Source organism: Limanda limanda, chromosome 1, assembly GCF_963576545.1.
Source record: "Limanda limanda chromosome 1, fLimLim1.1, whole genome shotgun sequence".
Lineage (NCBI taxonomy): Eukaryota > Metazoa > Chordata > Actinopteri > Pleuronectiformes > Pleuronectidae > Limanda > Limanda limanda.
Genome location: NC_083636.1, coordinates 2,452,187 through 2,478,617, shown reverse-complemented (window position 1 = coordinate 2,478,617; position 26,431 = coordinate 2,452,187). Strand labels below are relative to the sequence as shown.

Below are 26,431 nucleotides of genomic sequence, written 5' to 3'. Positions count from 1 at the left end.
TCGTCTACTCGTCACTTTCTGGCTGAGCTGCAAAGTCACAGTTCAGATTAAACTGATTTAATTAATTGACTAATTAAATTCTCATTATCTATGATATGCGTTTAGATTTTATAAATATCACGTCAGTATAAGACACATTCAAATGCTGGATCATCAATTTTATAAACAATAAACATTTTGTATTTAACTGGTTAAACATGTTAAACCAGTGTTGTGGTATAAATGCTCCAGTAAATCAATCTGAAACCATTTCACTTGGTTTGGTTTTGTTATTTCTTTCAGACACAAATTGGCTTCAGTCTGGAATTAATAAACCTGATTTTTTAAAGATCATATTCTAAGCATGTGACAGTAAAGTTGTAATAACTGTGATCAGCAGCTCAGCCGCGAACGTGAAAACCTTTTTCTTCCACTCGTTGTTTTTCAGAATGCATTTTCTGGGGCTTACTGGCGCCTCTATAGGCCGGTGACGGTATAGCGGCTCTGGGGTGTAGAGCTCCAGGTTGCACCCGCTGGCCGGGAGGCACATCACCTCCACCACCTCCTCCTCCTCCTCACCTCCTTCTCCTCCTTCCTTCTGAGAGGAGCGAGGAGGTCGAGGGAGGATAATACAAAAGGAACAAAAATAAAGAAAAGGGCACAGATGACAAAGTAATACCTACAAGACAATAAATTAAAAATACACACAGGACAAGATACTGAGGGACCGAAATTATAAATAGACACAAAACATCAGGGGTCAGGTTCACACACATGGATTAAACCCAAACCTTCGAGAATAAGAAGCTACAGATTAGTTTTAGTCAATAGGAGCCGTAAAGATCTGAAGGTTGGAGGCTTTATTTTTAGAATTAAATCAAACCTGATATTGAAATAAGGGCCTCAAAGGAGAGATGTGTTTAATCCCAACAGACAGAGACAGGAGGTTTCACAGGTGAAGAAATAAAGAGACAGACAGAAATGAATGAAGCGAGTAGTGTTTGAATAAGAGCTTCTCTCCCTGGAAAGCTGGGCTTCAGAAGAATAACAGAGAAGTGGCCGAGGTGTGAAAGCTCCTGTCACCATTTTGAAAAGCAGATCTTTGTTCACACATCCAAAGTGAAACCAGCTCTGATGTCGACCGACAACTTCTCCGACACGTGAGCTTTAAATCGTCACCAGGTTTGAATCCATGTGTCTGAAGCGAGTCCTGATCATAACGGATCAGCGCAGACGAAACACAAATACAAAGCCGACACAGAACTACACAACTACACACATCTCCCTGAACACAATGTTCACTGCAGAGAATCTCAGCTAGAATCCTGACGGGTTCATTCGGATCAGCTCCGGGACTTTCCTGCATTTTTCTGCTGTTATGAACCAACTAGTTGTGGTCGACTTTTTCTTTGTGTGTAAAATTACATGTTTTCGCGTTTTGTGTGTTTTTCTATCTGCCTGTAAATTAAAACAGAAAGTAAACAGTAAAGTATTGTTTAGTCCCAGGTTCACACAACAGCTACGAGTGTGCGACTCTGAGCTGATCCATGTTTTCAAAGATGTCAGAACTACTTGACTTCTCCAGACTTTGCTTCTGTGTGTTTACCTGGAAATAGATTATTTAGAAAAAGAGCAGATAAAACTGAAAACGTGCACCGATAATAAATGAATATATATGTGTGTTGTTGCTGTGAGTGTTCAAGTCTTTAATCCGCTTTACTAAGAGACTGTTACTGTTGCATTTGAAATTCTCCGACACAAAAATTACAAAACCTTTGTTTATAACATTTCTGCTGGTCATTGCAATGTGGTAAAAACCCGTTCACCACCAGTTCCTTTTTCCAGTTTCAGTATCAGCTAACCCTGCGATGACAGTTTCAGTTTCCCGTCTCTTATCTGTGCTGTAAAGCGTCGGGGGGGGAACCACTGACCTGTTTGTCTGAGCGGCTGGCGATGCTGTAGACCAGAGGAGGGATGGAGCCTTCTTTAGTTTTACCAACATCACTGCGGAAGTGTTCGCTCGCAGGCAGACAACTGGGAAACACACAAACACACAAACTCAGCGCACAAACCCATGAAAGGCTTCAATCTCTGCCTGTAAAGCTCTTGTGACATGAACATGACGGTGGATCTGTGGACGTCCTCTGTAGAAAACAGGGACGGGAATCGGCAGGGACCTCCCGATACGATACGATCACGATACTTAGGTGGTGATACGATATGTATTGCGATTCGATATTACGATTTTCTGGGATTTCTTTTGGTTATTTTTCTTTTTAAATACTGGACCATGGAAAAATGTTGAATCATATCTTCAAGTACAACACAGTCAAATTCACTTAGAGCTTTACAAGTTTTATTTCAAATATTAACATTAACTTAACGACTGCCGGGCAGCTAGTAGAGAAAATAAATAAAAATGTGCCCTATTATTGTAAAGCCCCTGTCAACTGCACACAAACTGACAGATTAAGAAATGTAAGCCACTTAGGCTACTTTTAAACTATAAATAAAAGGTAAATTAAATAGAATGAATAAAAGTTAACTTAAAATATAAACTTTGAAATAAACAAAAAGTAGGCTATTGTTGTTTGCATGTAGGCGATGCAATGCTAGTGCTTGGGTATGTTTAGATTCTTGTGCAAAAACAAGAGCTGGTCAACATGCTCTGAGGTGATGTTGCTCCCCTCATATATCCCCCCCCCCCCGTATAAACCAATGAATTTGTTTAAAAAAATCGATTTTGGAGGCAGCATGGCGATTTAAAATCGTCATTCACAAGAATCGCGATTAGTAACTGAATCGATTTTTTCCCCCATCCCTAGTGGAAGACGTCAGGAGATACCGAGCAGGGACACGAGACCCAGAGGAGACGGTTCCGAGGCGTGAGGTTCACCTGGCAGGAAGCTTGTAAATGAAGCTGCAGCCGTCTTCCGTCCAGATGATGACTTTGTCTGCAGCGATGAATTCTCCTCCGGTCCAGGCCTGGTCCGTGTCACTGGGCACCGAGCAGAGCAGCGAGTAGTCAACGGCATCGAACACCTGAGACAAACACGGAGTTATGGATGAAACCATCAGCTCAGCTCAGGTCAGGTCGGGTCAGGTCAGGTCGGGTCAGGCCGGGGTCGGGTCCGGTCGTGGCTCTGATCTCTTACCCTCCAGTACTTGGAGCAGACGACCAGCAGGCTGCTCTGCGTGAAGGTGCAGAAGGAAATGCTCTGACAGCCCTGACAGTAGATGGGTTTCGATTCTTCTTCAAACACCGGGTCCAGGTCCTGAACACACACACACACACGAGCTATAGAGTCTGAGCTGATACACACATCGAAAGCTGAGACTGTGGGGGAAACAACTGAGTACTGAGAGATCCGCTGATAGAGGTTTTGTTTTGGGGATTTTATGAATTTGTCCATTTACACAGGTCTATTGACTTTTGTGTAATGTAATAGAAAACATTCTCCTCTCCTTTGCAAAGGTCCAAAAGAAAGATAGAAAGACAGATCAAAGCTGATGAAGAAGAAGAGGAAGATGCTGGAGGAGGATTAGGAGGAATCTAGTGAAGGTGTTTAATTGTGTTTGATTGTTCTCTTCTTCATCCACAGATGTGTTGAACAACGTGAGGACTGAGGAGACGACTGCTTCCTGTGTTTACTGGTGAACATCTCCTAGATATACATATATTTCTGTATATTTCAACTCCACCCGATCGTTATCTGCTCAATAAGATTTTAATACTTCATGTGAACACAGAGTTTTTCCTGTTTCCACAGACGTCCGACTCTGTACCTGCATCCTGCTGACCTCAGCTGTGATGATCCAGACCTTCAGGATCCCAGTGACGGACACGGCCACCACGGTGTCCTCTACAGAGACAGAGACAGCAGATTAACCTCAGACTCGTATCACCGATCAAACACACGTCTGCCCGGCAACAGGTAACAGCTCCACCCCCCCGCCCGGGTCTCTCACCTTGTGTGCGGTGAGATCGGATGATGCTCATGGAGCTGATCCAGTCGGGGGAGATCTTAGACACCAGCGAGTACAGGACCTCCAGGCTGGTGGCGTCCACCACAAGGATTTCTGGGTAATGGCCGTTGCAGAGCAGACGTCCCTCCCTTTGAGTGTTGATGGTGAACTGATAGAACTGAAGAAGCACGGAGGACAAAGAGGGACACACAACCAGGTGAGGAGGGACGACAACAAGACCAGAAAAGAGACAATATTGTGATCAACTAAAACATATTTGAATCTTCTAGCCGTCACTGTCATTTCCTGTTATATTTTTAATTTTAAAAATCTGCTTGATGTGTTTATCATCACTGACTGAAGCTTCATCATGTAAAGTAGAAGTCATTAGATAAAGAAATTAAAAAGAAAAGAAACAGTGGAATTCAGTGCAGTTCTCCATCCCTACTATTTTCTGTTTCTGATTCGTAACTCATTTTAGAACTTACAGGATGTGTGTGTGTGTGTGTGTGTGTGTGTGTGTGTGTGTGTGAGTGTGTGAGTCTTACTTGTATACCAGTGTGAGCGCAGGCCAGCTTAGTGAACTCAATGCAGCGTCCATCGTTCACATCCCATAAACACATCTCCCTGAAACATGAGTAAAGTGACTTTAGATATAATTAAGCAAAGAATGGTCGAAAGTTGAACTTGTAACATTCAACGTGTTTGTAAGTTTGTGTGTGTGTGTGTGTGTGTGTGTGTGTGTGTGTGTGTGTGTGTGTGTGTGTGTGTGTGTGTGTGTGTGTGTGTGTAACATGTACTCACCCATTCTCTGATGCACTGACAATATACTGCTTGTCACTGCACGTGCTGGCTTTAGCGAGACAGGTGATGGAAGCCGTGTGTCCAAACAACATGGCTCGGGGACAAATCTGTGGAGGACAAAATGATGTTTAATAAGAAGATGAGATACCGTCTCAAATTGATGACAAACACACAAACAGCTTCATGTTCATCACACTTCACCTCCAGCTCAGGAGTCATGTCCCACAGGCAGATCTGTCCGTCATGGCAGCCGGTGATGATGGTGCTGAAGTCGTCCATCACCAGCAGGCTGCTGATGCAGTGGGTGGGCGCCGTGCGGCCCCAGAGCACGATGGGTAGAACCAGGCTGTTCCCCGACATGATTGTGATGCGTCTGGATAAAGAGAGAGAGAGAGAGAGAGAGAGAGAGAGAGAGAGAGAGTTAAAGGAAAGTGGTCAGTGGTTACCTGTCTCCTTGCACTGTGAACCTGTACAACACTTCGCTCCATATTCACTCACTTCACATCATATGTGTTAATATAAACCATATTGATATTATATATCATTTTATACAATAATATTGTCTTTTGCACACTCTGTCTACATATTCTTACACTCATAGTATATTATATTATCTATTGTATAGTCAAATACTTATATTTATACCTCTACTATATATCATATCATACTCTGTATATTCTTGTATATACACATATTTATACATGTGTACATGTTATTGTTATTATTATTATTATATTTACTATTATTATATATACTGTTGCTGCCATTATTACTATATACTGCTATTATATTGGTATAATTACTATCATATATAAATATATATTATGTTATATTATATACTATATATACTGTACTATTTTTATATACTGTGTAACAATAACATTACCATCATATCATCAGTACTATTACCATCATCTTGCCACTGCACCTTATCTACCTATTTATCTTGTGTTTCTGTTTTTATTCTTTATACCTCAATATTTTTTTATTTTATTCTATTGTATTGTATTTTATTGTATTCAAATATACCGGCTGCTATGACCACTTAATTTCCCTTCGGGGATGAATAAAGTAATCTATCTATCTATCTATCTATCTATCTATCTATCTATCTATCTATCTATCTATCTATCTATCTATCTATCTATCTATCTATCTATCTATCTATCTATCCATCCATCTATCTATCTATCTATCTATCTATCTATCTATCTATCTATCTATCTATCTATCTTAACAATGAAACTCAACAATTCTATAAATGTATGTTTGTTTCAGCTTCATCGCCCCCATGACTCATAAAGGACAGATAATGGAAGGAAGGATGAAAATAAAACAAATCATGATATTGTGGTTTATATATTACAATATAGTGTCATCTGATTACACTGGGGAACTATTTAAACTGTAGATAAATCATTTAATAAACTGTCCAGGGGCCACAGAGGGAGATGAGCCTGTTGAGCTGAATCTGGCTCGTTTACAGTCATTTCGCTGCGGATCTCTTCAGATAAACAAACACACATGTGTTGTGTTGTGTCGCTGCTGCGGACCAACAAACACACAACCACCGCAGCATCGAACCTCTCACAGATCAGATCCCAGTCACTCATCATCACACCAACACATCCTCTGCCACAGTTCACTGATTCACCTTGAAGATGGAGATGCTAACATCAACCACAACCGGAAACACACACACATGAGCAAAACCCACAACCTGATCAAACCCCAGCAACAATCCTGACTCACGATATTTAATAATAAAGATGAATCAGATGTGACAGGACATGTTTGACGTTCCTCTGCAGCTGCAATGTCGCGACTTCCGGGGTTAGCATGGCGGCTAACGGGATGAAACGGGAGGAAACTCACCAGAATAAAGGTCCTACTGGAACATGTCCCTCTGTGGGAGCCGCTGATGAAGAACTGTTCCTCCAGAGATGAAGTGAAACGCGTGTTTTCCTCCGGTTCTTCTGGTTTTCAGCTGGTTTTCAGCAGCTGATCCGAAAACAAGCCGATCACAGTCCGATCACGTGACAAGCGACCTCTGCATCCGCTCGGACGCCTTCACAATAAAATAGGGAAGTCATTTATTTATTTTATTTACTTATTGAAAACACTTGTTAGAAATACAAACCTTAAGACATATATCTCGTATCAAAGAGGACATCAGTGTTTATACAGTGAGAGACAAGAAAGTAGAAAGACCAACAACAGTAGAAAATTATTAAAGTTAAAATAGATAGATAGATAGATAGATAGATAGATAGATAGATAGATAGATAGATAGATAGATAGATAGATAGATAGATAGATAGATAGATAGATAGATAGATAGATAGATAGATAGATAGATAGATAAATTACTTTATTCATCCCCGAAGGAAATTAAGTCGTCATAGCAGCCGGTATATTTGAATACAATAAAATACAATACAATAGAATAAAATAAAAAAAATTGAGGTAGAAAGAATAAAAAACAGAAACACAAGATAAATAGGTAGATAAGGTGCAGTGGCAAGATGATGGTAATAGTACTGATGATATGATGGTAATGTTATTGTTAGACAGTATATAAAAATAGTACAGTATATATAGTATATAATATAACATAATATATATTTATATATGATAGTAATTATACCAATATAATAGCAGTATATAGTAATAATGGCAGCAACAGTATATATAATAATAATAGTAATATAATAATAATAATTATAACATGTACACATGTATAAATATGTGTATATAGACTTATATATACAAAGAATATACAGAGAGTATGATATAATATATGATATATAGTAGAGGTATAAATATAAGTATTTGACTATACAATAGATAATATAATATACTATGAGTGTAAGAATATGTAGACAGAGTGTGCAAAAGACAATATTAATGTATAAAATGATATATAATATCAGTATGGTTTATATTAACACATATCATGTATGATGTGAAGTAAGTGTATATGGAGCGGAGTGTTGAAAATTAGAAAATTATTAAAGTTAAAATTATGTTTTCCAAATGCAAACAGGTACAAACCCAGCGATTCTATCATATTCTATTTTTTAATTACATCAGTTGTTACTTTACTTGTGATGTAATCTCTCAAATTGCTCAAATCAAAATAACTAAAAATGTAAATCTGACCGGAAGTTGAGTTTGTTGTTGCCGGATGTGCTTGCTCTCCCGCTTGACTCCGGCTTCCTGATGGCGTCGCTACACGTGTTCCTGGATGCGTTGAGGAGTTGTGTTGTTTTCTCGTCACTTGTGTGTTGTTGAGAGTCGCCGTGTGTCGGTGGCTGTGTTCCGTGTGTAGTCGCAGCTTCCGGGTCCGTGTCACGATGATCGGAGGAAGAACCGCCGGTTTATCGAGTGCTAGCTAACAGCGGAGCTAACGTGTTAGCCTAGCCGGAGAACAACATGTGCAGACGCGTTTCCAGACACTGACAGCGACACGTGGACCACTAGTTAACCTGCTGGTTGGTTTAACTAGTTTCACTAGTTTCACTAACCAGCAGCATGGACCAGCGGTTCCCCCAGCAGCTGTTCCCCTCCTTCTATAACAGCGGACCTCCGGACAGTCTCCCGGAGCACTGCGCCGGGACCTGGGGCTGCTACGACCGGGTGAGAGCCGAGGTGAGTCCGCTGAGAGGCTCCCACTGCCGGGGGAGAGACAGGGTCAACCAGGGGGACCGATCCAGGATCCGGATCAAGTGTCAGATAGAGAAACCAGTTTGAATTCATCCGATCAAACGTCTCAAAGCTGCTCAGTAAATAAACCAGTGGATTTATCCTGTGTCAGTATCCACAGCAACCACGTGGAGATGAATACACTACAGGGTTCGTACGGTCATGGAAAACCTGGAAAAGTCATGGAATTTTAAAATGTGTTTTTCCAGGCCTGGAAAAGTCATGGAAAAAAAAAGAATCTCCCAAAAGTTTTGGAAAAGTCCTGGCAATTTGATATATTCATATTTTCTTGTCGTTCATTTTAGGGATGGGCATAATTAATAGACGATCGATTAAGACAATTTAATCGAATGCCCATCCCTAGTTCATTTACGCTGAGTTTTAAATAATTCATATGCTTTCAAAGAAATACACTCAAAATATAGGCAGGCTTACTTGGGTTTGTGTCATTTAAGGTTTACTGTATGCCTTGGAATTCTCATTGTTAGTTTGAAAACTACATTTTGTCACTTTTTCGCGGATACACCGAGATTTTAACAAAATGTTCTGTCATGGAAATTTGATTTAAAGTCATGGAAAAGTCATGGAAATCCATTGGTCAAAATGTGTATGAACCCTGACACTAGATTACTCACCACGGGTTTATTCTGTCTGATGGTTTGAATTTGTTCAGTATCTTTATTATTTATTATTATAAGACGATTCTGTTATTATGTTACAATTTATACACACACTCTCACACGTTCATCACCAGAAGTCATGTGACTAACCCACGTTGGTCTTGCTCTGAGATGATTTTTGCTGTTTCAACATGTCACTTGTTCCTTGTCTGAATTCACACACTCTCTCGTTGTGTTGTTGTCTTCCAGGGCGGATCCGGTCCCGTCTCCAACTGGACCTTCACACCGGGACACCGGGTCCGAGGGGAAGCGTGGCGTCACACCGAGCCGGTACCGGTTCCCCTCCTGTCTCCTAAAAGAAGTGAGTCTCTAACACAGACTTATTCCTCAGGCTTCAAACTGTTCCCGGTCCACTTGAGATCAAGAGCAGTGAAGCAGCATTAATCCTGTGAATACATCTTTAAATCTGTCTTTATTGTTTGTTTGAATTGATTATATTAACAGTATTTCATTTCTCCAGCGTTCGAGTCGCATTCAAAGCCTCCGGATCCACAGGACTTTAGAGAACATGTGAGTTCAACGGTTCATCCTCCGTGTGATAAGACATTAGACTCGTTCTGAATTCAGCTGCAGCCTCAAATCTTTTCTTTATACTTTCTTCTTATGTGTTGTGTGTTAAAGTTTGATTATGTTTTGTATTTAGATGCAGAACTTCTTCATGGATCACTCTCAGGACGCCTTCGGGTGCATGGGAGAAATCCTGAGCGAAAACTTCAACTTTCAAAACAGAAAGACAAAGGTGAGTCTCAGGTTAGCGTTTTATAGCCGTTATTGAACAAGCAGTTATTAATGTAAAGCTGATAGATTAAACTAATATATTAAACTGATATTAATAAACAAAGGTTTTGAATGAACCTGAGCTGGAGACACTGATTTGATATTTCATGTTGTCAGAATCTGAGCGGTGGTTGTTTTGCAGAGCGATCAGAACTCTGTGAACATGTGGATGGTGAAGAATGTTCTCAGTTCGCTGAACGTTAAAATGTGAGTGAACCTGATCAGTGTGAAAGTGGTTTTGGAATCAGAGTAGGGTTGCAAAATTCCGGGAATATTCAAAGTTGGAAACTTTCCATGGGAATTAACGGGAATAAACTGGAAATGTTGTGGGTAATTTATACTAACTGTATTTACCTTGTCATATACAGACATAAATATAAACATTTTGTTGTGTCATAGGCTGATTTGAGCCCTGAGGAAACTTTGGGCACTTGACTATATGCTTCTGCATCGTTGTGTCATTCTTAACATAGGTCTTTGCACAGTATTTGCAAATGTACACAGCCTTTCCTTCTACATTGGATGAGGTGAAATGTCTCCACACATGAGAGAGTGCACGTGGCATTGTTCTGTAGAATAAGATGAGAAAAAAGTTTGTAAAAAAACACTAATGCAATGCCAGAGATATAAATAGTTAGCCAAACTATTGGAATCGTCTGTAAACATATTTTACAATTGATGGATTAATGAATGGAAATAGTCTAGATGAACAGATGAACAATCCTCAATCAGCATGCTAATATATTTTCCCAGTAATATCATGGAAACTTACCTGACTAGTCCTGCACTCTACAGCAGGCCTCAGTAGCCCTGCTGTAGAGTGAAGCATGCTGGGAGTTATCTGTGCATGTGATGGAAGAATGCACAGTGGAGGGTTGAAACTCAACGTTCCATACATCTTTAAAATAGAGTTTTGAATGATGTTTTTATTGCTCAGCGTTTAATTTGCGTAGTTTCTTCTTTTTTTTCAAAATTCCCGAGCTTAACTTCCCATGGAAACTTTCCGGAAACTTTCCGCCCCTTTGCAACCCTAAATCAGATATAAAGCTCATGTTGTTTTTTTTTATCTATATTTTTTCTGTCATGTTGCATCTGTTCCTCAGATGTCACCGGACGTACCGCTCCCGGCCGCTGAGCGGGCTCGGGGCGCTGCTGTCGGACGCGGTGCATTCGGTTCCTCCGGAGCTTCTCGGTTCTCTGCTGTACGAGGAGCTGACGGAGCAGAGAGAACGCATGTTCTTCTCCGAAGGGGCAACAGGGGGCGCTCTGGCCTTCGTCCCCTTCTCTGAGGAGAGCAGCTCCCGGCGCGGCTGCCTCCTCTACCCAGGAGACCAGGGCCAGAACCAGCTCAGTATCCTGAAATCAGACCGAAGCAGGTTCTTGACGATGTGAGTCTTCTGATGTTCTTATGTCGTGGAGCAAAGTGGGTCTGGTTCTTAACGCAGTACCTCAGACTTCCACAATGTGGAGCTGCAGCACCACCGAGGAGGCTCCTCTGTTCTGACGCCCAGCGTAGGCGACCCGTTCCGGTTCCATCTGAAGGCTCCGATCCGGCAGATCAGCTCCGCATCGCTCTTCAACAACTGTGAGAAAGAATCAATTATTTGAGACATTAAGAAGAATTCATTTTGTCGTCACAGTTTCCCTCCGAGCTGCAGAGGTCTCATCCCGTGTGTGTGTTGCAGGTTGTGTTGCCGTGCGGTCGGACCACCTGTGCGGCGTCTGGAGGTTCAGCGAAGGAACCGATCCTCGTCTTCTTCAGGTCGTCAACACCGCAGAGGTCGCGACCTGCGTCAACGCCAGGTCAGTGATCGCCAGAGAGGAGCGTTTCATTTGAGGCACGGGCGCTAGAATAACCTTGTCCTCGCTGTGTGGCGTCAGTCCTCATGTTCTAGGGGAAGTCCTGGTGGCGAGTGAGAGCGGAGCGGTGAACCTGTGGGCGGTGGGCAAAGGGTGAGAGAGGTTCAACAGATGCTTCCGACCGTTTGAGGTTTAATCTGCTCAAAGTCAAACAGACATTAACATGATGCTCCGTCCCACCAGGATGCTGAAGGTTCGGGAGGAGGAAACCAACCTCTTCTTCAACGCCAAGTCGTCGTGGCGATGGTGCGAGTTCTCCGCCCATCCCAGGGTGATGCTGTACGCAGACAGGACGGGGGTGGAGCTCACAGACATCAGGGTGAGAGGATGTGGTAAAACACGGAGGCTGCTTTATTTCCTCCTGGTTCCTTCCATCTCCTCCTCCCTCCTTGTTCTCACTCCCTCTTCCCTTCCTGACCTTTGTCCCTCTCCTCTTCCCTCCTTCCAGTCGAGTCCCGCCAGAAGCCACACCCTGTTTCGCATCAGCAACACCTCGGAGTGTCGGAGCGGAGAGAGACTCATCCTGTCCAGGTATCTGGGAGACGCCCACTGCTTCCACCACCTCATCACCACTCAGGTACACGAAGGCTCAAGTAAACTATTTACACATTATACAAACTCATAGATATGACACAGAGCTTTATTTAAGTTCTAATGGATCCTAAAGGGTCTAGATCTGTGAGGATGAGCCTGAGGAAACGTATCTACTAAGATGAACTCGATTTCAGTTGAGCATGAATAATAATCAGTCTTCAGTTGAGTGAGTGTCTACTTTAGCTCGACAAGTCTCATTTCTTGTCAGATGACGACAAACGCCACCGACACCTGATCTCGTATCATTTTTTTCTTTTTACACATCTTTTTATTAGTTTTTTCGTTCACATACAGCAATAATTCACACATACAGTGTATACAAAAATTCTTAGAGGTAGAAAATAGCGGTAGGATGTCCTACACGATGTATGATGATAACAACAATGTGCTTAAACTGAGCCAGAACGGCTTCTATGAACCACAATTGACCCTTGACCCTTCCCACCCACTGACAAGAAAAAAGTAAAATAACACACTCATTTATTCTTCACATTTGCTCGAGGCCTCTTACTTACTTTTTATTTGATGAAAGTCTCACTTGTCCCTGGTTTGATCGTTTCTTCTTCTCACTGCAGAGCTGCAGGTGTCGTCCAGCGTCAGCCTCCAGGAGGCGTTTGATAAGTTGACCCCTGTGTCCTTGTGAAAGTGGTGGTAAAAGTGTGACATCTAGTGGCCAATGTGTGTAATGACGATGATAGGAAAATTAAGGCTTCGAAAAAAAGGTTTAACACTCATTTTTTTTTTTTTACACATCTTTTTATTAGTTTTTTCGTTCACATACTGCATAATTAAACCATTACATACTTTACATTATAAAAGAATTAAACAAAAAAAAAAAAATTTGTTGTTGAGATAATAGAGAGTAGTAAATAGTACGAAGTTGAGGGGGGCGGGGGGCATCTAGTCACTTTCTGGGTGAATAGTAGTTCTGTTTAAGTACTCTAAGAAAGGCTGCCAGGTTTTGTTAAAAGCGGTATCAGAACCCGCCAGAGAGAATCTAACCTTCTCAAGTTTGATATGTGTGTCGACCTCCCTAAGCCAGCTATTGTGTGAAGGTGGAGTAACTTGTTTCCATTTAAACAAAATAAGGCGTCTGGCCTCTCGTATCATTTTGTCCATCATTGAAACTCCTGTTCTGTTTCCTCTCCGCCCGTCAGTACTCGGCCTACGTCGTGGACGAGCGCTTCCCCGGCGTGCCCATGCTCAAGTGGGATCACATGATGGAGTCCGCGCCCTTGTTCTGTCACGTCCTCCCTGGCTCCGCCTCCTCCGGTTCAGTAGTGGGCGGGGATAGAACCACCAAGGTCGTGTTGGGCTCCTACAGCTCCCAGGAAATCACCATGCTGCAGTACTCAGGTCGGTCCACAGGGGGCGGCGTTACGAGCACCATACAAACTGAAGTCTCCTGAACGTTCCAGTTCTGTATTAAACTTCTGGTTCTAACGTTCTGCTCGTGGCGGTTTGCTCAGGCGGTCGAGTCGAGGCGTGTTGCAGTCGCGGTCCTCCTCAGGCTCTGCACAGACCCAGAGAGAGTCTGAAGCTCCTCCCCATCCAGATCCCTCACCGCCTGGAGACCGCCTCCAACAGGCTGTCCTCGCCCGCTGCAGGTGCGTGAGGACCAGGAGACACGCCGGGGGCATTCAGTTAAAGTCCTGAACGTACGATGGGAATCACGTTGTTTTGTGTGTTGTTTTGTGTGTCGTCAGGTCTGACTTGTGTCCAGAAGAAAGCAGGAGAGGAGTGTATCTGTGTGGTTCAGCTCACCGAGGCCGGAGACGTCTTCTACCAGATCCTGGAGCCGGATCGTCCCGACGCTGACTCGTCTCCACCGCGACCTCGAGAGGAAGAGACACCAACTCCACCGGAGAGGAAACCAGCAGAACATCTGTCCCAGGACTCACAGCTGGTCGTGACGGACACGTCGAGCGATGGCGAGATGATCGGACCGACCCAGGCGGCGCCGAGGTTCGTGGCTGAAACACCAGAGAGGGAGCAGCTGTCTGACTCGGAGGATTCACCGAGGGGAGGGAGCAGGCGATGGGCGAAGCAGCTGCGGCTCAACGTGATTGTTAACGATGATCCTGATCCTGATCCAGATCCTGATCCTGATCCAGATCCTGATCCTGATCCGCATTCCGTGGGCGAGGTGGGCGGAGCAGAGACACACGCGGCTGAAGCGCTCGCCGGCTCGATTCCGCCTGAGAAGACGCCGGACGTGAAGCTCAGCCAGGAAGTCCTGGTCACATGGAAACGCTGGCTCCAGAAACTGATGAAGAAGAGTTGTGGAAAGAGGCCACACCCCCATTCGCTACTTTTCACAAACAGCACCGAGCGTCTCCTCCACCCGCCCGTGGACGGCGAGGCGGGAGATCCTTCGGAGGAGGAGCTTGTGCAGAGCCTGAGGCGAGATCTGAGAGCGTGCATGTCCACGCGCTCGCTGCTGCTTCACTCCACCGTGTCCGCCTCCCTCGCCGCTCCGGACCCGGTGCCGCTGCCCGACGTGGTGGACACGGACGCCTGGGGAGACGAGCTCAGCCAGCGCCTCACGCTGTCGTGGGAGGGGGAGGAGGCGTGGCGGGCGTGGTGGGAGGACAAGCTGGGGCTGAACAAGGAGGAGAAGGTGAAGGCTCTGAGGAGGAAGAGGAGGAGGGAGAAGGCGGCGAAGCGAGCGTCCGGCCAACGCCTGGAGCTGTCGGGGAGCTTCTGCTCCTCCGTCAGCTACCAGGACCTGGGAGGCTTCTCCGACTCGTGTGGGTGGTCCTCTGCGGCGAGCCAGGGGGCGTGGTCAGACAGCGAAGGGATGACGCCACTGTCCAAGTCCGAGCTCTGGATGATGCCACTCGGCCAGCCTGAGCAGCCGGGAGCCACGCCCACCTCAACCCCAGTTCCCACGCCGACCACCACACCTGCCAAACAGAAAGCAGGTGACCAGCGGACCCCCAGCAGCTCCTCCCTCCGCTCGCTGTCGCAGAAACCCGAGGTCACAGCGGCCAGTCTGAAGAGGAGCAGCCGTCCAGCAGAGGACGATCTTTACTTCACTCCCACGGTGAGGAGCGTCCTGAAGGAGGAGAGCGGCGTGCCGTCCCCTCGGAGGACGCCGCGGGCCGAGGACTTTGTCTGGTCGGGTTTCTCCCAGTCGCTGTCCCAGGGCTCCCAGGCTCGACCGGGGCCGTCCCAGGCGTCGCAGGCGTCTCAGAAGAAGAAGAAGAAGTCACGAATGGGATTCTGATGGATTTGGATTTTTCCTTTTGAAATGAAAAAGACGGTTTCTGGGGGTTTGATTTTGTTTTGGATCTACACTGGTTTTTACTCTGGATTAACTCTGGATCCCTGAAGAAGACCTGAGGCTGAAGGAGGCGGAGCTTGAGGAGTGAGTGGAATTTATTTGATTTCTGCTCATGGCTTTTGTTTGCTTAGGTGATTGTGTGTGTGAGATATAATTAGTATTTTTTTTCCTCGATTCCGCAGCAGAACTTATTGATTTCACATCATTTCTTTATTCTCTGACTCAAAACCCTAAAAACAGCTCCTGCTTGTGCTCTGGTATTTTGCTTCTTCATTCCAGCTTCAGCTCTATTTCTGTTATTACATTGAAATACTCATTAAACTGTTTGTATTTTAAATTATTTGAAAAACTCTACACAACATTATCTGCTTGTTTATCTTGAAACGATCATGTGACTGATCTGCTGGTTGAACGGAGGTCAGAGCTGCTGGTCGGTGTCAGACCAGTTTGGCGTCTTCGAGCTAAAGAGAATCTGTTGTTTGTAGTTTAGGAATTTCTACATCCTCCATCGTGTTAGTTTCACTCTGAGTGTTTGTTTAGTCGAAGCTGTTGGACTGAAATCTTGAGGGTTTTTTAATTTTGGTAAATGAAAGGTCATCTAGTGGCCAAATTATTTTTATAAAACATCTTTACTTTATCTTTTCTATACAAACAAGAACTGAATTTCTCAATAAAAACAAAGACAATTATCTGGTGGACTCTGGTTCTCATTGGACGTCGACAGGATCATGTGAAAACTGTAAAAACCAGCTTCTGTAACATTAAATCCATAATTTTGATGCTTTATTTCTAATCTGAGAGTTTTTGATGGAAGAAAATGGACGTGACAAAAAAGATTAAAAATAACATTTTTATAAGATTTTTGTTTTTCAGTACAGGTGACAAAAAGAATAAATAACTCAATATCTACACAACTATTAACATTTTTTTTGTACATCATTTACAGTTTTACATCTTTTTGTATTAACATTTTTTTACATTTTTTAGAATTTTTGGACACGTGGTCAGCGTTACATCTTTTCATTCAACATTCTTTCAGAAAAGAATCAAACACCTTTTTTTTTTAGCTACATCCTAAAATTGGCAACTTTAAATATCACACATACACACACGTCAACACACACACACACACACACAGTCTGAACACCCTGTGGGGACCGCAAGGCTCCGAGTCTGAAGCTGAACGTCGCTCACGCTTCAGTTTCTCCTCAAGCGCAAACTCCAGTTTTACCATTTAACACTTGAAATGAGATTTAAAAAGAAAAACTGTGCAAATTAAACTTGTGACAAACGATCAGAGGAATAACAAACGCTCCAGTTTCGTTCCGACAGACGAGAACGTGACGCTAACGAGGATGAAACGAAACCGCGCGACTGCTCTGAACGAAACTTCTCTTTACCCTTAATAAAAACAGTCTTCGATTAATTAACAGTCAGAAACATTCTAGGAAATAAACAACACATGTTTTGGCAAATCATTTTTCCCAACGAGGAGACGTGTGTCTGTGACCCGGTGACCGAGCTCAGCACCGGGTATCGAGCCGCCGGCGTTCATCCGCCAAACTTCACCCGTTCGTCCTGGAATGTGACGTCTCAACATGCACCAACACTTACTCACTAACTCAAATCTACCAAATCTACCAGAAGGATCCAGAGCACTCGGCTCCACTCGTCTCCTCCAGCAACGCAGCTTAATCAGCAATAAATTAAAGGAGGTCTGACGGGGCGGGGGGGGGGGTTCGGCACGGGCGGCTTCAGGCGAGGCGGTGGTCCCGGTCTTTCTGCTGGCGGTAGTGCAGAGGGAAGTACGGCCCCTCGGCGTCGCTGCCCAGCGAGCTGCTGAGAGACTCCTCACCTGAACTCATCACGTCCTCACACGAGTCCTCGCTGCAGAGACACAAAGACACAAAGAGACAAAGAGACGCTGTTACAACACAGACTCACATTCAGCTGAACACTCGATGACCTCAGAGATGGTTCATCATGAGCCTCAGAGCACGGACACCCTACAGGAGAGGAGCCGGGGGGGGGGCGGGTGTAAAGTCAGACGCTCCCCAGCTGATCTCAGGTTGTGACTCATGAGGGGCGGGACTCGGGTGACGAGCGACTGTGGACAGATCGTCTCAGGTGTGGTGCGTGACGTCATCAGACTCCAGGTCTGAGGAGCGTCTGGTTTGAACAAAGAGTTCTCACTGGTTCCACTGGGAGGAGTCTCCACTGGGAGGAGCCTCCACTGGGAGGAGCCTCCACTGGGAGGAGTCTCCATGTTTGCTTTGACTGACTCCAGAGAGAATTCTCCTGAAGCTCAGAGTTACGTAGGAATCTGGACGTCATGGAAACGTCTGTGTCAGAGCGACTCGCACATCTCATAACACACAGCTGGGAGCGGGTGTGTGTGTCACAGCTGTTACAACACAACAGAAACCTGGGTGTGTGTGTCACAGCTGTTACAACACAACAGAAGCTTGTGTGTTGCTGCACAACTGGTTGCTTCAGGGGAGTGTTGCTACACAAACACACACACCTGGAAAACTAATTTGATCTGTCTGTGACTTGAGTCTTTCGAAGAAAAGTATTAAAAATGTATTGAAGTAAATGACACATTTTGATCTGAACCAGTTTCTCTCAGTTTCTGTTTAACTGGAAAACTGAGAAGAGTTTTTAAACTGTGTTCATCAGTGTTGTGTTGCTATAGAAACAGTCAGTGTGTGTGTGTGTGTCAGTTTTCTTTTGAATTCGAACCCTCTGATGTCAGAGTTGTGGTCAGTGCTTCCTGGTCTGAGGCGTCACATGATGCAACCAGTGACTGTTCAAGTTTGAAACACAGAACCAGGTTCAATGTGATTTTGAGTATTTAAACTGAACGATTCTATAACTCGAGGATCAATTTCTCTGCAACTCACTGAATCTGATGTGAAAGATTGAGCTACTTTCCTAATTATCAAGGTTTCAACAAGTTCAATTTGTTCAGATGTTTAGGATCATGGTCGATCGTCTTGTTTCATGTTTTAAAACTAATTTTAAATGGAAACGGAAGTATCATTGAAAGTTGACGTGATGAAGTCCTGAACGTACATGAGACCAAATGTGATATTTGAGCCCATTTATGATTATTGAGGCTTAAAGTAGCAGATCATCTAATGTCAGACATCTCTCTCTGGTGCGTTTGAAGCGCTCACCTCTCGCTCTCGTCCCACCCCCCCTCGGGGATGGTGGGCAGCTCGGGCGCGCTGCGGGTGGCGTGCAGGTTCTGGGCGGTCCGCCGCGACACGATCCACTGCAGCTTCCTGTGGTTGGGCTTGCTGCACTCGGGCGAGGCGTAGTCCGACAGACACTGAGCCACGCGCTCGCTCCACAGCCGCAGCTCGCCGTCGGCAATCTGAAACCAGACAAAACCCGTTTAGACCCGATCGTGAACTGACATCAGGAGCGTTTAAATCACCTGATTACTGAACAGGTAAACAGAGAGCTGGGTTCTGCTTCCAGGTCGGGAAGTGAAGAGGAACCAGTTAAATGTTATATGCTCATTGGTTTTCATGTGGTGTTAAAATATAAATAAGGAAACACTGATTCTGCTCGAAGATTAGAAAACATGCTTCCAAATCATTTCAGGCCTTTAGGGGAGTTTTTGTCGAAATGGAACAATTAAAAAAAATAAGCGTCGGGTTTGAAAAGAAACATCCTGGTGACCTGATTGTCAATTTGGCAGCTACAAGCAAAGACCTAAAAATATTAATAATCTCAAAAATAGTCCAGAATGAAAACACTGTTCATTTGTTTTCTAAAACAAAGGTAAAAAAAAAGGTGAAAAACAAGTTATAAAAATGTGGAAGGTGAGAGCAGGAACGTGATCAGTGTGTAAACTGACGATTTTATGGGGAAAAAAATTGAGTTGAGTCACAAGACACAAGATTATATAACCAGAGTAGCCAATAACACCCCCCCCCCACACACACACACACACTGCTACAAATCTCATGTTAAATAGTAAAAGTCTTCAGCCTGTTTGTGGAGTTTCTGACTTCCTGTTCACAGCTGATCTGAGGAAGCTTGAATCGGACTTAAATGAAACCGGTCACATTCCAGGGAATTCAACCTCTGGGCTCTCACTTCCTCTATAGGGAGTTTTCTCCGAGCTGCTGGGTGTGTTTTTGTTTTCCATGACGGTGTGTGAGTCCACAGGTGAGACACCCCCCCCCCCACATTTGATTAGAGGAGTCAAATCAAATGTTATTTGTATAGCCAATATTCACAAATCACAGTTTGTCTCACAGGGCTTTAACATGGTGAGACATCCTCTGTCCTTCACCCTCAGCAAGAGTCAGGACAAACTACTAAAAACCCTTTCAACAGGTAAAACTACGTAGAAACCTCAGAGAGACACATGTGAGGATCCGTCTCCCAGGACGACACAAGTGACACAGATGTTTTTATATTCTTAAACACTACTCTTCCAGTCAAGGAGATTTTCAACAGTTGCTGGAGCGCCACTTCCTTTCTAGTTTTCTTGATATTTGTTTCAACTCATTTGTCTTGGAATTATACCACGGAGCTAATTTACTTTGTTTGACATGTTTCTTTTTTAGAGGAGCTATTGAGTCTAATGTTAATCGTAATGAGTCTGCAGAGCTATCGACGAGGTGGTCAATCTCAATAGAGCTCAGTGTGTCATTCACCTTCAAGTGTCTCTGGATGTGAGAGGCGATCTCCAACATGTCCTCCGACTGCACGGCTGCGATCTGCTGCCTCAGGAGCGACAGGGCCAAGACGGACGGCTGCGTGGGAGAAAAATGGACAGAAAGAAAAACGATAATAAATATCAAACAAGCAGCGACGTTTTTCGAGAAACTCATTAGACGACTGAGCCGCTGTAATCCAGGCGGAGCTCCGGATTCCTACCTTTGCTTTGGAGAAGGCGATTCGGCACAGACAGGCTTTGAGCTGAGCCTCCAGCTTCTCCAGGCTCAGGGTCTCCTTCCTGTTCACACAGAGTCAGGTTCAGACATGCTCCAGGTCCGTCACACAAACACAATCAACTCCCACCGTCTCGTAAACAACACGTTTTGAGATAAAGAGCAGTTAAAAGTGAATATTGACGTGGTCGTGCGTATTAAAAACAACACGAGAGGTTATGTAAGTGTGAGATTCTAGAGCCGGCAGCAGGTGACAACAAATCTTATCAGTGCACTTCAGTCAGACATGGAGTCAGCTGAAAGTAAACTGTGCCACACCGGGTCGAACCACTGAGAAACGGGGGGGGCGGGGAGGCTCTGCCAATCAGATCAGAGGAAAACATGACCTCTGGTAACTTGTGTGGACGGTGAAATGTCTCAAAACTTGACTTATTCACGAAGAAATATGGTTTGAAGCTGATGTGAAAGAATAAATCTAATGGACTAAACGTTGACTTTGATCGATGAAGCGTCTCAGCAGGAAGTTTTTAATAGAAATGAGTTTATTTAAAGCCTGAAGTTGGTTCTGAAAACCATAGATTTATATATAAAGACTAGATGTCTCGTTCGACGGAGCCGGACGTCCGCACATGGCGGCCATCTTGCTAGGGGGCAGCTCGCTCACCCATAACATTGTGTTGTAGTGGTAAATAACCATAACTTGCTGAATTTCCAACCGATTTTAAACGATCTGGTTTGTTATAAACGTCAGAGATGTAGTTATGACACTGCATAAATTATTCATTTTTTTTTTAGAAAATAACATAATTATTCATAAGTATGCAGTGTCATATCTACATCTCTGGCGTTTATAACAAACCAAACCGTTTAAAAATCGGTTGAAAATTGAGCAAGTTATGGTTATTTACCAACACAATGTTATGGGTGAGCGAGATGCCCCCTAGCAAGATGGCCGCCATGTGCGGACGTTGGTCTCCGTTTGCCGGCAACGCAGACGAGAAATCTAGTCTTTATATATGATATCTATGCTGAAAACCATCATCGGCTTCCGTGTCACTTCCTGTTGGCTGTGACCTCACCTGTCCGTGGAGTGCGAGAGGGCGATCTGATGGTACAGCTGCAGGAAGGTTAAGGCAGTGATGGCTTTGGACTTGAAGTCGAGCTTCTCGGAGACGATCTTCTCCATGCGGCAGAGGTCGGACACGGAGAACCTGCACTGCCCGATGCGGATGAGCTCGTCGCTGGACGTCACGTCGCACTCCTCCTCCGTCACCTTGGCCGCCATGTGGAGGCAGCTGAGGCTGACGCAGGACAGGTGCTTCGGCTGGATCTGAGGGGGCGAAGGGGGGGGGGGGGGGGAGTTAGTCACGGTTTGATCCAAGTTTATTAAAGAACACTTTACGAGGTTGGCAACAAAAGCAAAAGAGCTGTGACTCAGTAACGTGATGGAGGAAGATGGAAACCCGTTCAGAACCCGGGGAACTGGCTGCACCAGTGAGGAACGTCTGGTTTAAGTCCTGGACTCTTGAGTGCTGGTTTAATTTCAAGCTGAATATTTTTATTACCGAAACAAAGTAGACACACTTATTCATCTGCATCTACAGATGATAACTGAGGCTTCAGGTATTCACAAACTGCACAGGCGGACGGAATGCGTGGCGTGCTGCGGTGTCCCGTGTCTGCTGCTATCATGTGTTCGAATCTCTCACCCTCATCAAGGCCAGGAATCTGTCCAGCAGGTTCACCGCCAGGACGAAGGTCTGCGTGCTGTAACCGAAGAAGCTGGTGAGACTCCACAGGTCCTCCACTTGGACATCTCTGCACTTCGCCGAGATCCGACTGTCGTCCTGAGGAAACAAAGACGTGTTGATGTTAAACCTGCTTCGTCTGGGACAACACTCATGACTTCAGTGATGATGCTGTGGATCAGGAGCGAGTCCAGCGTGCTCACCCGGGTGGAGGACTCGATGAGGACCAGTCCCGTTTCTTTGGGCAGATAAAAAACCTCCTGCTCGTAATTCACCCGCAGCTCCTTCATCAGCTTGTAGGCGTCCATGTCTCCGTTGTGGCTCAGGAGGTGAAGTCGACTTTCACACAGTAATCACACTACAGCAGGAAACAGGGAAAGAACAGATTCAGTCTCAAGACAAAAGCAAGTGTTCAGGAGTGAAACACACAATATCAATCAGTAGAAAGGTCAAATAAGAAATAACAAATTAATAAAATGCAACAATTTGAATATTTAACCGAATTAATTTCTTCCACCAAAGTAGACGTTCGCATTAATTCTTTGCTACACCTCAATATGAATATATTCACTTTCTATACCTGCTTTATCTTAAATGATCTTCAATGACTAATCGTTATTTATTCATTTACACACTTGTAATTCATTATTTATTTACATATACGAAAAACATTTGACTCAAGAGGATTTAGATTCTCTCTTCTGGTTAAATTAAACCTTCTTTTGACGTGTTGATGTTATGTTGTGTGTTTTTTAAACGGCTCATTTCTCTGTGTTGTGTTACAGTGTGATTTGTGTTATTCTTGTATTTCTCTTCCAGGGCTCGGAGCCCAGCCCCCCCCCCCCCCCAGCTGGGCTCCGGTGTCAGATTCCCTCCGGTCGGTCGACGCCTTCTGCCCTCGAACCGAGACAAACACCCGCTTGTCCACGGTTCCGTCGGTTGATAAACAACCGGAACCGAACACAACAACCTCCGCTCGACCGGAAACCTCCATCTTTAGCCTTCTAGCCCGGATGCTAACGGAAAGAAGCTAACGGAGGAGCTAACGGAGAAGCTAGCGTTAGCCGCTGCGAGCTAACATCAGATCCGCGGGGGGAGGGGCTCTGCTTCCTCAACAGCTTTATGAATATAAACCGCTCGACAACATTTATGATGTCAAACCGTCACGTTATGTTTATGATGGATGTTTATGGACGTGAATAACCGAATAAAAGGAGGTTGTTGTTGTTGTGGTTTCTGTTTCTCGTCGTAAACAGAACCGAGGGTTTTTAAAAAGGGTCGAGAGGATCCGAGGCAGAACAACAACTGTCTGTTTGAGACATTTCTGATTTTAACCGATATAAAACAGATGATTTTACATTTTAAATATCAGGAAAATAACAATAACACAAAGGGAGGTTCAGGTCGCTGAGAGGATTCTTCTCTTAATGAGACAGAGACCAGGAAACAGTTCAGGTTCGATCCAGACGAGTTGACAGAAGAAATCCAGAGAACTGGTGTTCATATGTTTTATAATAATCTTCTGTTAGTGAAGATTAAAGATGAATAAACGTCCTTTTGTCGATGGATCACATTCATGTCTCTTCTGTCAAAGTCTCGGATTCTCTCAGTGAATCTGAGTGGAAGTGAAATGTTAAATTAAAATGTGTTTACCTGCTTCGGAGCTTAAATCCTCATTTCTTGTTTCTGCTGCTTCTGGTTCTGTTGCTTCTCTTCTTTCAGTTTCTCTTGTTTCTGTGGACTCCTTCTTTCCTTCCTTCCTTCCTTTGCTTCTTCCTTCTCTGTCTCTGTTCTGTCTCTTTCTCTCCTTTGTTGATGTCCTCAACGCTCACGCCCACAGCCCTTGCGTCACGCGGCCGCAGCCAATCAGAGGCGAGCTTTCCAGAATAGCAGTCCCCTCCTCCCGAGTGTGACGCTTCCATTAAACGTTTGTTTCTAACGTTTCACTTGAGTTTGAGCAAAGTTCCGAAACATATTCTTCGTTATTATCGATAGTTAATCATCAGTAAATCCACAGATTCCTCAGGAGCTGAGTTAGAATCGATCTTCTGTGAGACACGCCCCCCTACTGACTGACCGCTGCGTCAGCCAATCAGCGAGCCGCTCTTTACTACGTTCAAATATTCCGCCCAAAATGGGAGGCTCTGATTGGCCTATCGCTGCGCAGAGCCCTGACGCAATATTGGCATTACGTAGTGCCTTCAGTCTTTTAGTAATAAATACAAAAAACTCTTTTGTAAATGTCAAAATAACAGAATGTGAATGTTGTACAAACTTCTCACGGACTCTGTGAAACATATAGAGTCAAATAAATACATATAATCTATGAATATAACTATAATATTTATTTTTATATTTCTTGAATTTGCAATTTGTTTCGAATACACTTACATCTGCTGCATCATCATTTTCACAGGTTATGTTTAATGCAGAGCTTTGTACAGCTTCAGTTATTAATCTTTAAATCTGTATTTATATTTGGCTTCAATACTCTGTCTTGGTTACTTGTGTCTTTCAATCACCTTATATTTATATTTGTATTGTCAATATCTCCATTAGCACAATACTTCTTTACGATCACAGCTTTTGTTTTGGTTCTGGTGGAGAGACTTTCATCTCACTGCAGTGAATTTGTTCTTGACCTATTTTGACCTTTTATTATTCCTATGCTCTTGTGTTTGTCTGTTTTTTGTTCTACTGGATCAATAAAGTATCCATCTATCTATCTGTCTGTCTATCTATCAACCATATACCACTAATTCCACTTTCAGTATCTTCAGACTCTTTGTCCTCAGATGACTTAGGTTTCATAACTTCATTCATTATTAACAGGTTAGAAGAACAGGACAGTTTGACCAAGTTTCATATCATCAGACTGATAAACATGAACATTCATCACAGTGATAAGAACTGTTTGAACTGTCAGAATCCATCTTTGAGGAATACATGTGTTCTTGGATTGTTTTGACTTATTCCTTTGTCCCTTCCACTGACCTGGAGGAGACGGGATCTGTGACCCACACCACAGACACACAGTGGGCTTCACTTAGGAGCTGTCATCATCCATCTTAATATCAAGTCTATTATGTTAATGCACAGTTTAAATCCTCATATCGCCAACTCCTACTTCGCTGTGAGCATATAAACGTTTGTCTGATTACAGAAACTTTTACACGTAGACCAGCTCGCTCCCTGTTTGTTGAAGTGTAACCCCTGTCCTTGTGCAGGTAGCTGTTCCCAGTGAGGAGGTCGGCTCAACCAGGGGACACACATTATTATTTTCCCCAATAAACATTAGTAATAACAGGAATATATGATATATCAGTGTCACTAGCAGCTGTTGTTGTAATAACATGATCTGTCCAGGCAGTAACTGCTGTAAGTGGTAATAACAATAACGTCAACGTTTGCTTTGGACTTCACTTTTATGCAGATTTACATCCCTCAACGTGCACATTATAAAGCCTGGTTTAAAACCCAGCCAGAGTAACAGAGAACAGATATGAAAGGTGCATAATGTCAGAAGGATGTTTTAGGATATTTTCTGGAACAAACTCAATGCACAGTCTCTCTTGAGTCCACACAACAGATGTTAAATAACCAACTGAAAACTTGTATTCGTTAAGATATTGTTGTTTGTGTCATTTTTTTTTTTGAACTTAAGTTTTTATTAAACTTTTCTTAGGCATGGTACATGGCAAATTAGACGTGTTTCTTTATACAGGAACAAGTAGTATATGGTGGAGAATTGACTCTAATAACAGACTTTGCACATATTTGTCTCAAAAATAGGCAGCTATTACAAAACAAAGTGAGTACATAATGATATCCACTCATACCTTCATTGCATACCTGCACACCCCACCATACATGATATAGCATACATCATAAAGACATGTTGCTGAGGTATTCAGTATTACAGGATCCCATTTGGCAGAAACACAGCAAAACAATAAATGTTTGTGTCATTTAATCCAAACAGAGCTTCTGCTTTATTTTGTCTGCTGTATTTTTTATCATTTAGTGTTTATTACACACTCATAGGTCAATTTCAGCATAGAAATAAATGCCAATGATATTTAAATACAAACATCAGACCAGTAAAACACAAAATACATT

The 26,431-nt window shown here is 43.7% G+C and overlaps 3 protein-coding genes across 4 annotated transcripts in view; 1 reads left to right on the top strand and 2 right to left on the bottom strand.

The window, feature by feature from the left end:
• The window catches only part of LOC133011191 (WD repeat-containing protein 7), a 74,420-nt gene extending 67,641 nt beyond the window's left edge, over positions 1-6,779 (bottom strand). The window contains exons 1-9 of the mRNA XM_061078898.1: positions 6,625-6,779; positions 4,951-5,122; positions 4,750-4,856; positions 4,494-4,572; positions 3,949-4,123; positions 3,766-3,842; positions 3,135-3,254; positions 2,876-3,021; positions 1,911-2,013 (exon numbers count right to left, since the gene is read on the bottom strand). Coding sequence (XP_060934881.1) covers positions 1,911-2,013; positions 2,876-3,021; positions 3,135-3,254; positions 3,766-3,842; positions 3,949-4,123; positions 4,494-4,572; positions 4,750-4,856; positions 4,951-5,109 — 966 coding nt within the window. The 5' untranslated portion in view covers positions 5,110-5,122; positions 6,625-6,779. The remainder of the gene's footprint in view (positions 1-1,910; positions 2,014-2,875; positions 3,022-3,134; positions 3,255-3,765; positions 3,843-3,948; positions 4,124-4,493; positions 4,573-4,749; positions 4,857-4,950; positions 5,123-6,624) is intronic.
• Positions 6,780-7,971: 1,192 nt separating this feature from the next.
• On the top strand, positions 7,972-16,445 carry taf1c (TATA-box binding protein associated factor, RNA polymerase I subunit C). Of its 2 annotated transcripts, XM_061069662.1 has the most exons (14): positions 7,972-8,400; positions 9,324-9,435; positions 9,595-9,644; positions 9,778-9,873; positions 10,054-10,118; positions 11,015-11,262; positions 11,365-11,496; positions 11,597-11,714; positions 11,793-11,864; positions 11,955-12,090; positions 12,220-12,348; positions 13,523-13,721; positions 13,835-13,972; positions 14,072-16,445. In XM_061069662.1, the coding sequence occupies exons 1-14, from the start codon at positions 8,284-8,286 to the stop codon at positions 15,592-15,594; spliced, it is 3,135 nt and encodes a 1,044-aa protein (XP_060925645.1). In that variant the 5' UTR covers positions 7,972-8,283; the 3' UTR covers positions 15,595-16,445. The 2 variants fall into 2 exon arrangements, with proteins under 2 accessions (XP_060925645.1, XP_060925637.1); XM_061069654.1 differs by lacking the exons at positions 7,972-8,400; positions 9,324-9,435; positions 9,595-9,644 and having other exon boundaries at positions 9,807-9,873; positions 10,029-10,118.
• Positions 16,446-17,384: 939 nt separating this feature from the next.
• Positions 17,385-24,129, bottom strand: ccng2 (cyclin G2). Its single transcript, XM_061069674.1, has 8 exons — positions 23,966-24,129; positions 22,516-22,670; positions 22,274-22,411; positions 21,644-21,894; positions 20,551-20,629; positions 20,328-20,426; positions 18,831-19,030; positions 17,385-17,538 (listed from the first exon to the last, which is right to left on the bottom strand). Exons 2-8 carry the CDS (start codon positions 22,618-22,620, stop codon positions 17,406-17,408), a joined length of 1,005 nt encoding a protein of 334 aa, XP_060925657.1. The 5' UTR covers positions 22,621-22,670; positions 23,966-24,129; the 3' UTR covers positions 17,385-17,405.
• Between the last annotated feature and the right edge of the window lie 2,302 nt (positions 24,130-26,431).

Coding starts and splice junctions, on each gene's coding strand:
- ccng2 (XM_061069674.1), bottom strand. CDS start 22,620: ATGGACGCCTACAAGCTGATGAAGGAGCTGCGGGTGAATTACGAGCAG. Junction 20,427..20,550: donor TCGCCTTCTCCAAAGCAAAG/GTAGGAATCCGG, acceptor TCTCCCACGCAG/CCGTCCGTCTTGGCCCTGTC. Junction 17,539..18,830: donor GGGTGGGACGAGAGCGAGAG/GTGAGCGCTTCA, acceptor GTGTCTCTGCAG/CGAGGACTCGTGTGAGGACG.
- taf1c (XM_061069662.1), top strand. CDS start 8,284: ATGGACCAGCGGTTCCCCCAGCAGCTGTTCCCCTCCTTCTATAACAGC. Junction 9,436..9,594: donor CCTCCTGTCTCCTAAAAGAA/GTGAGTCTCTAA, acceptor TCATTTCTCCAG/CGTTCGAGTCGCATTCAAAG. Junction 10,119..11,014: donor AGTTCGCTGAACGTTAAAAT/GTGAGTGAACCT, acceptor TCTGTTCCTCAG/ATGTCACCGGACGTACCGCT.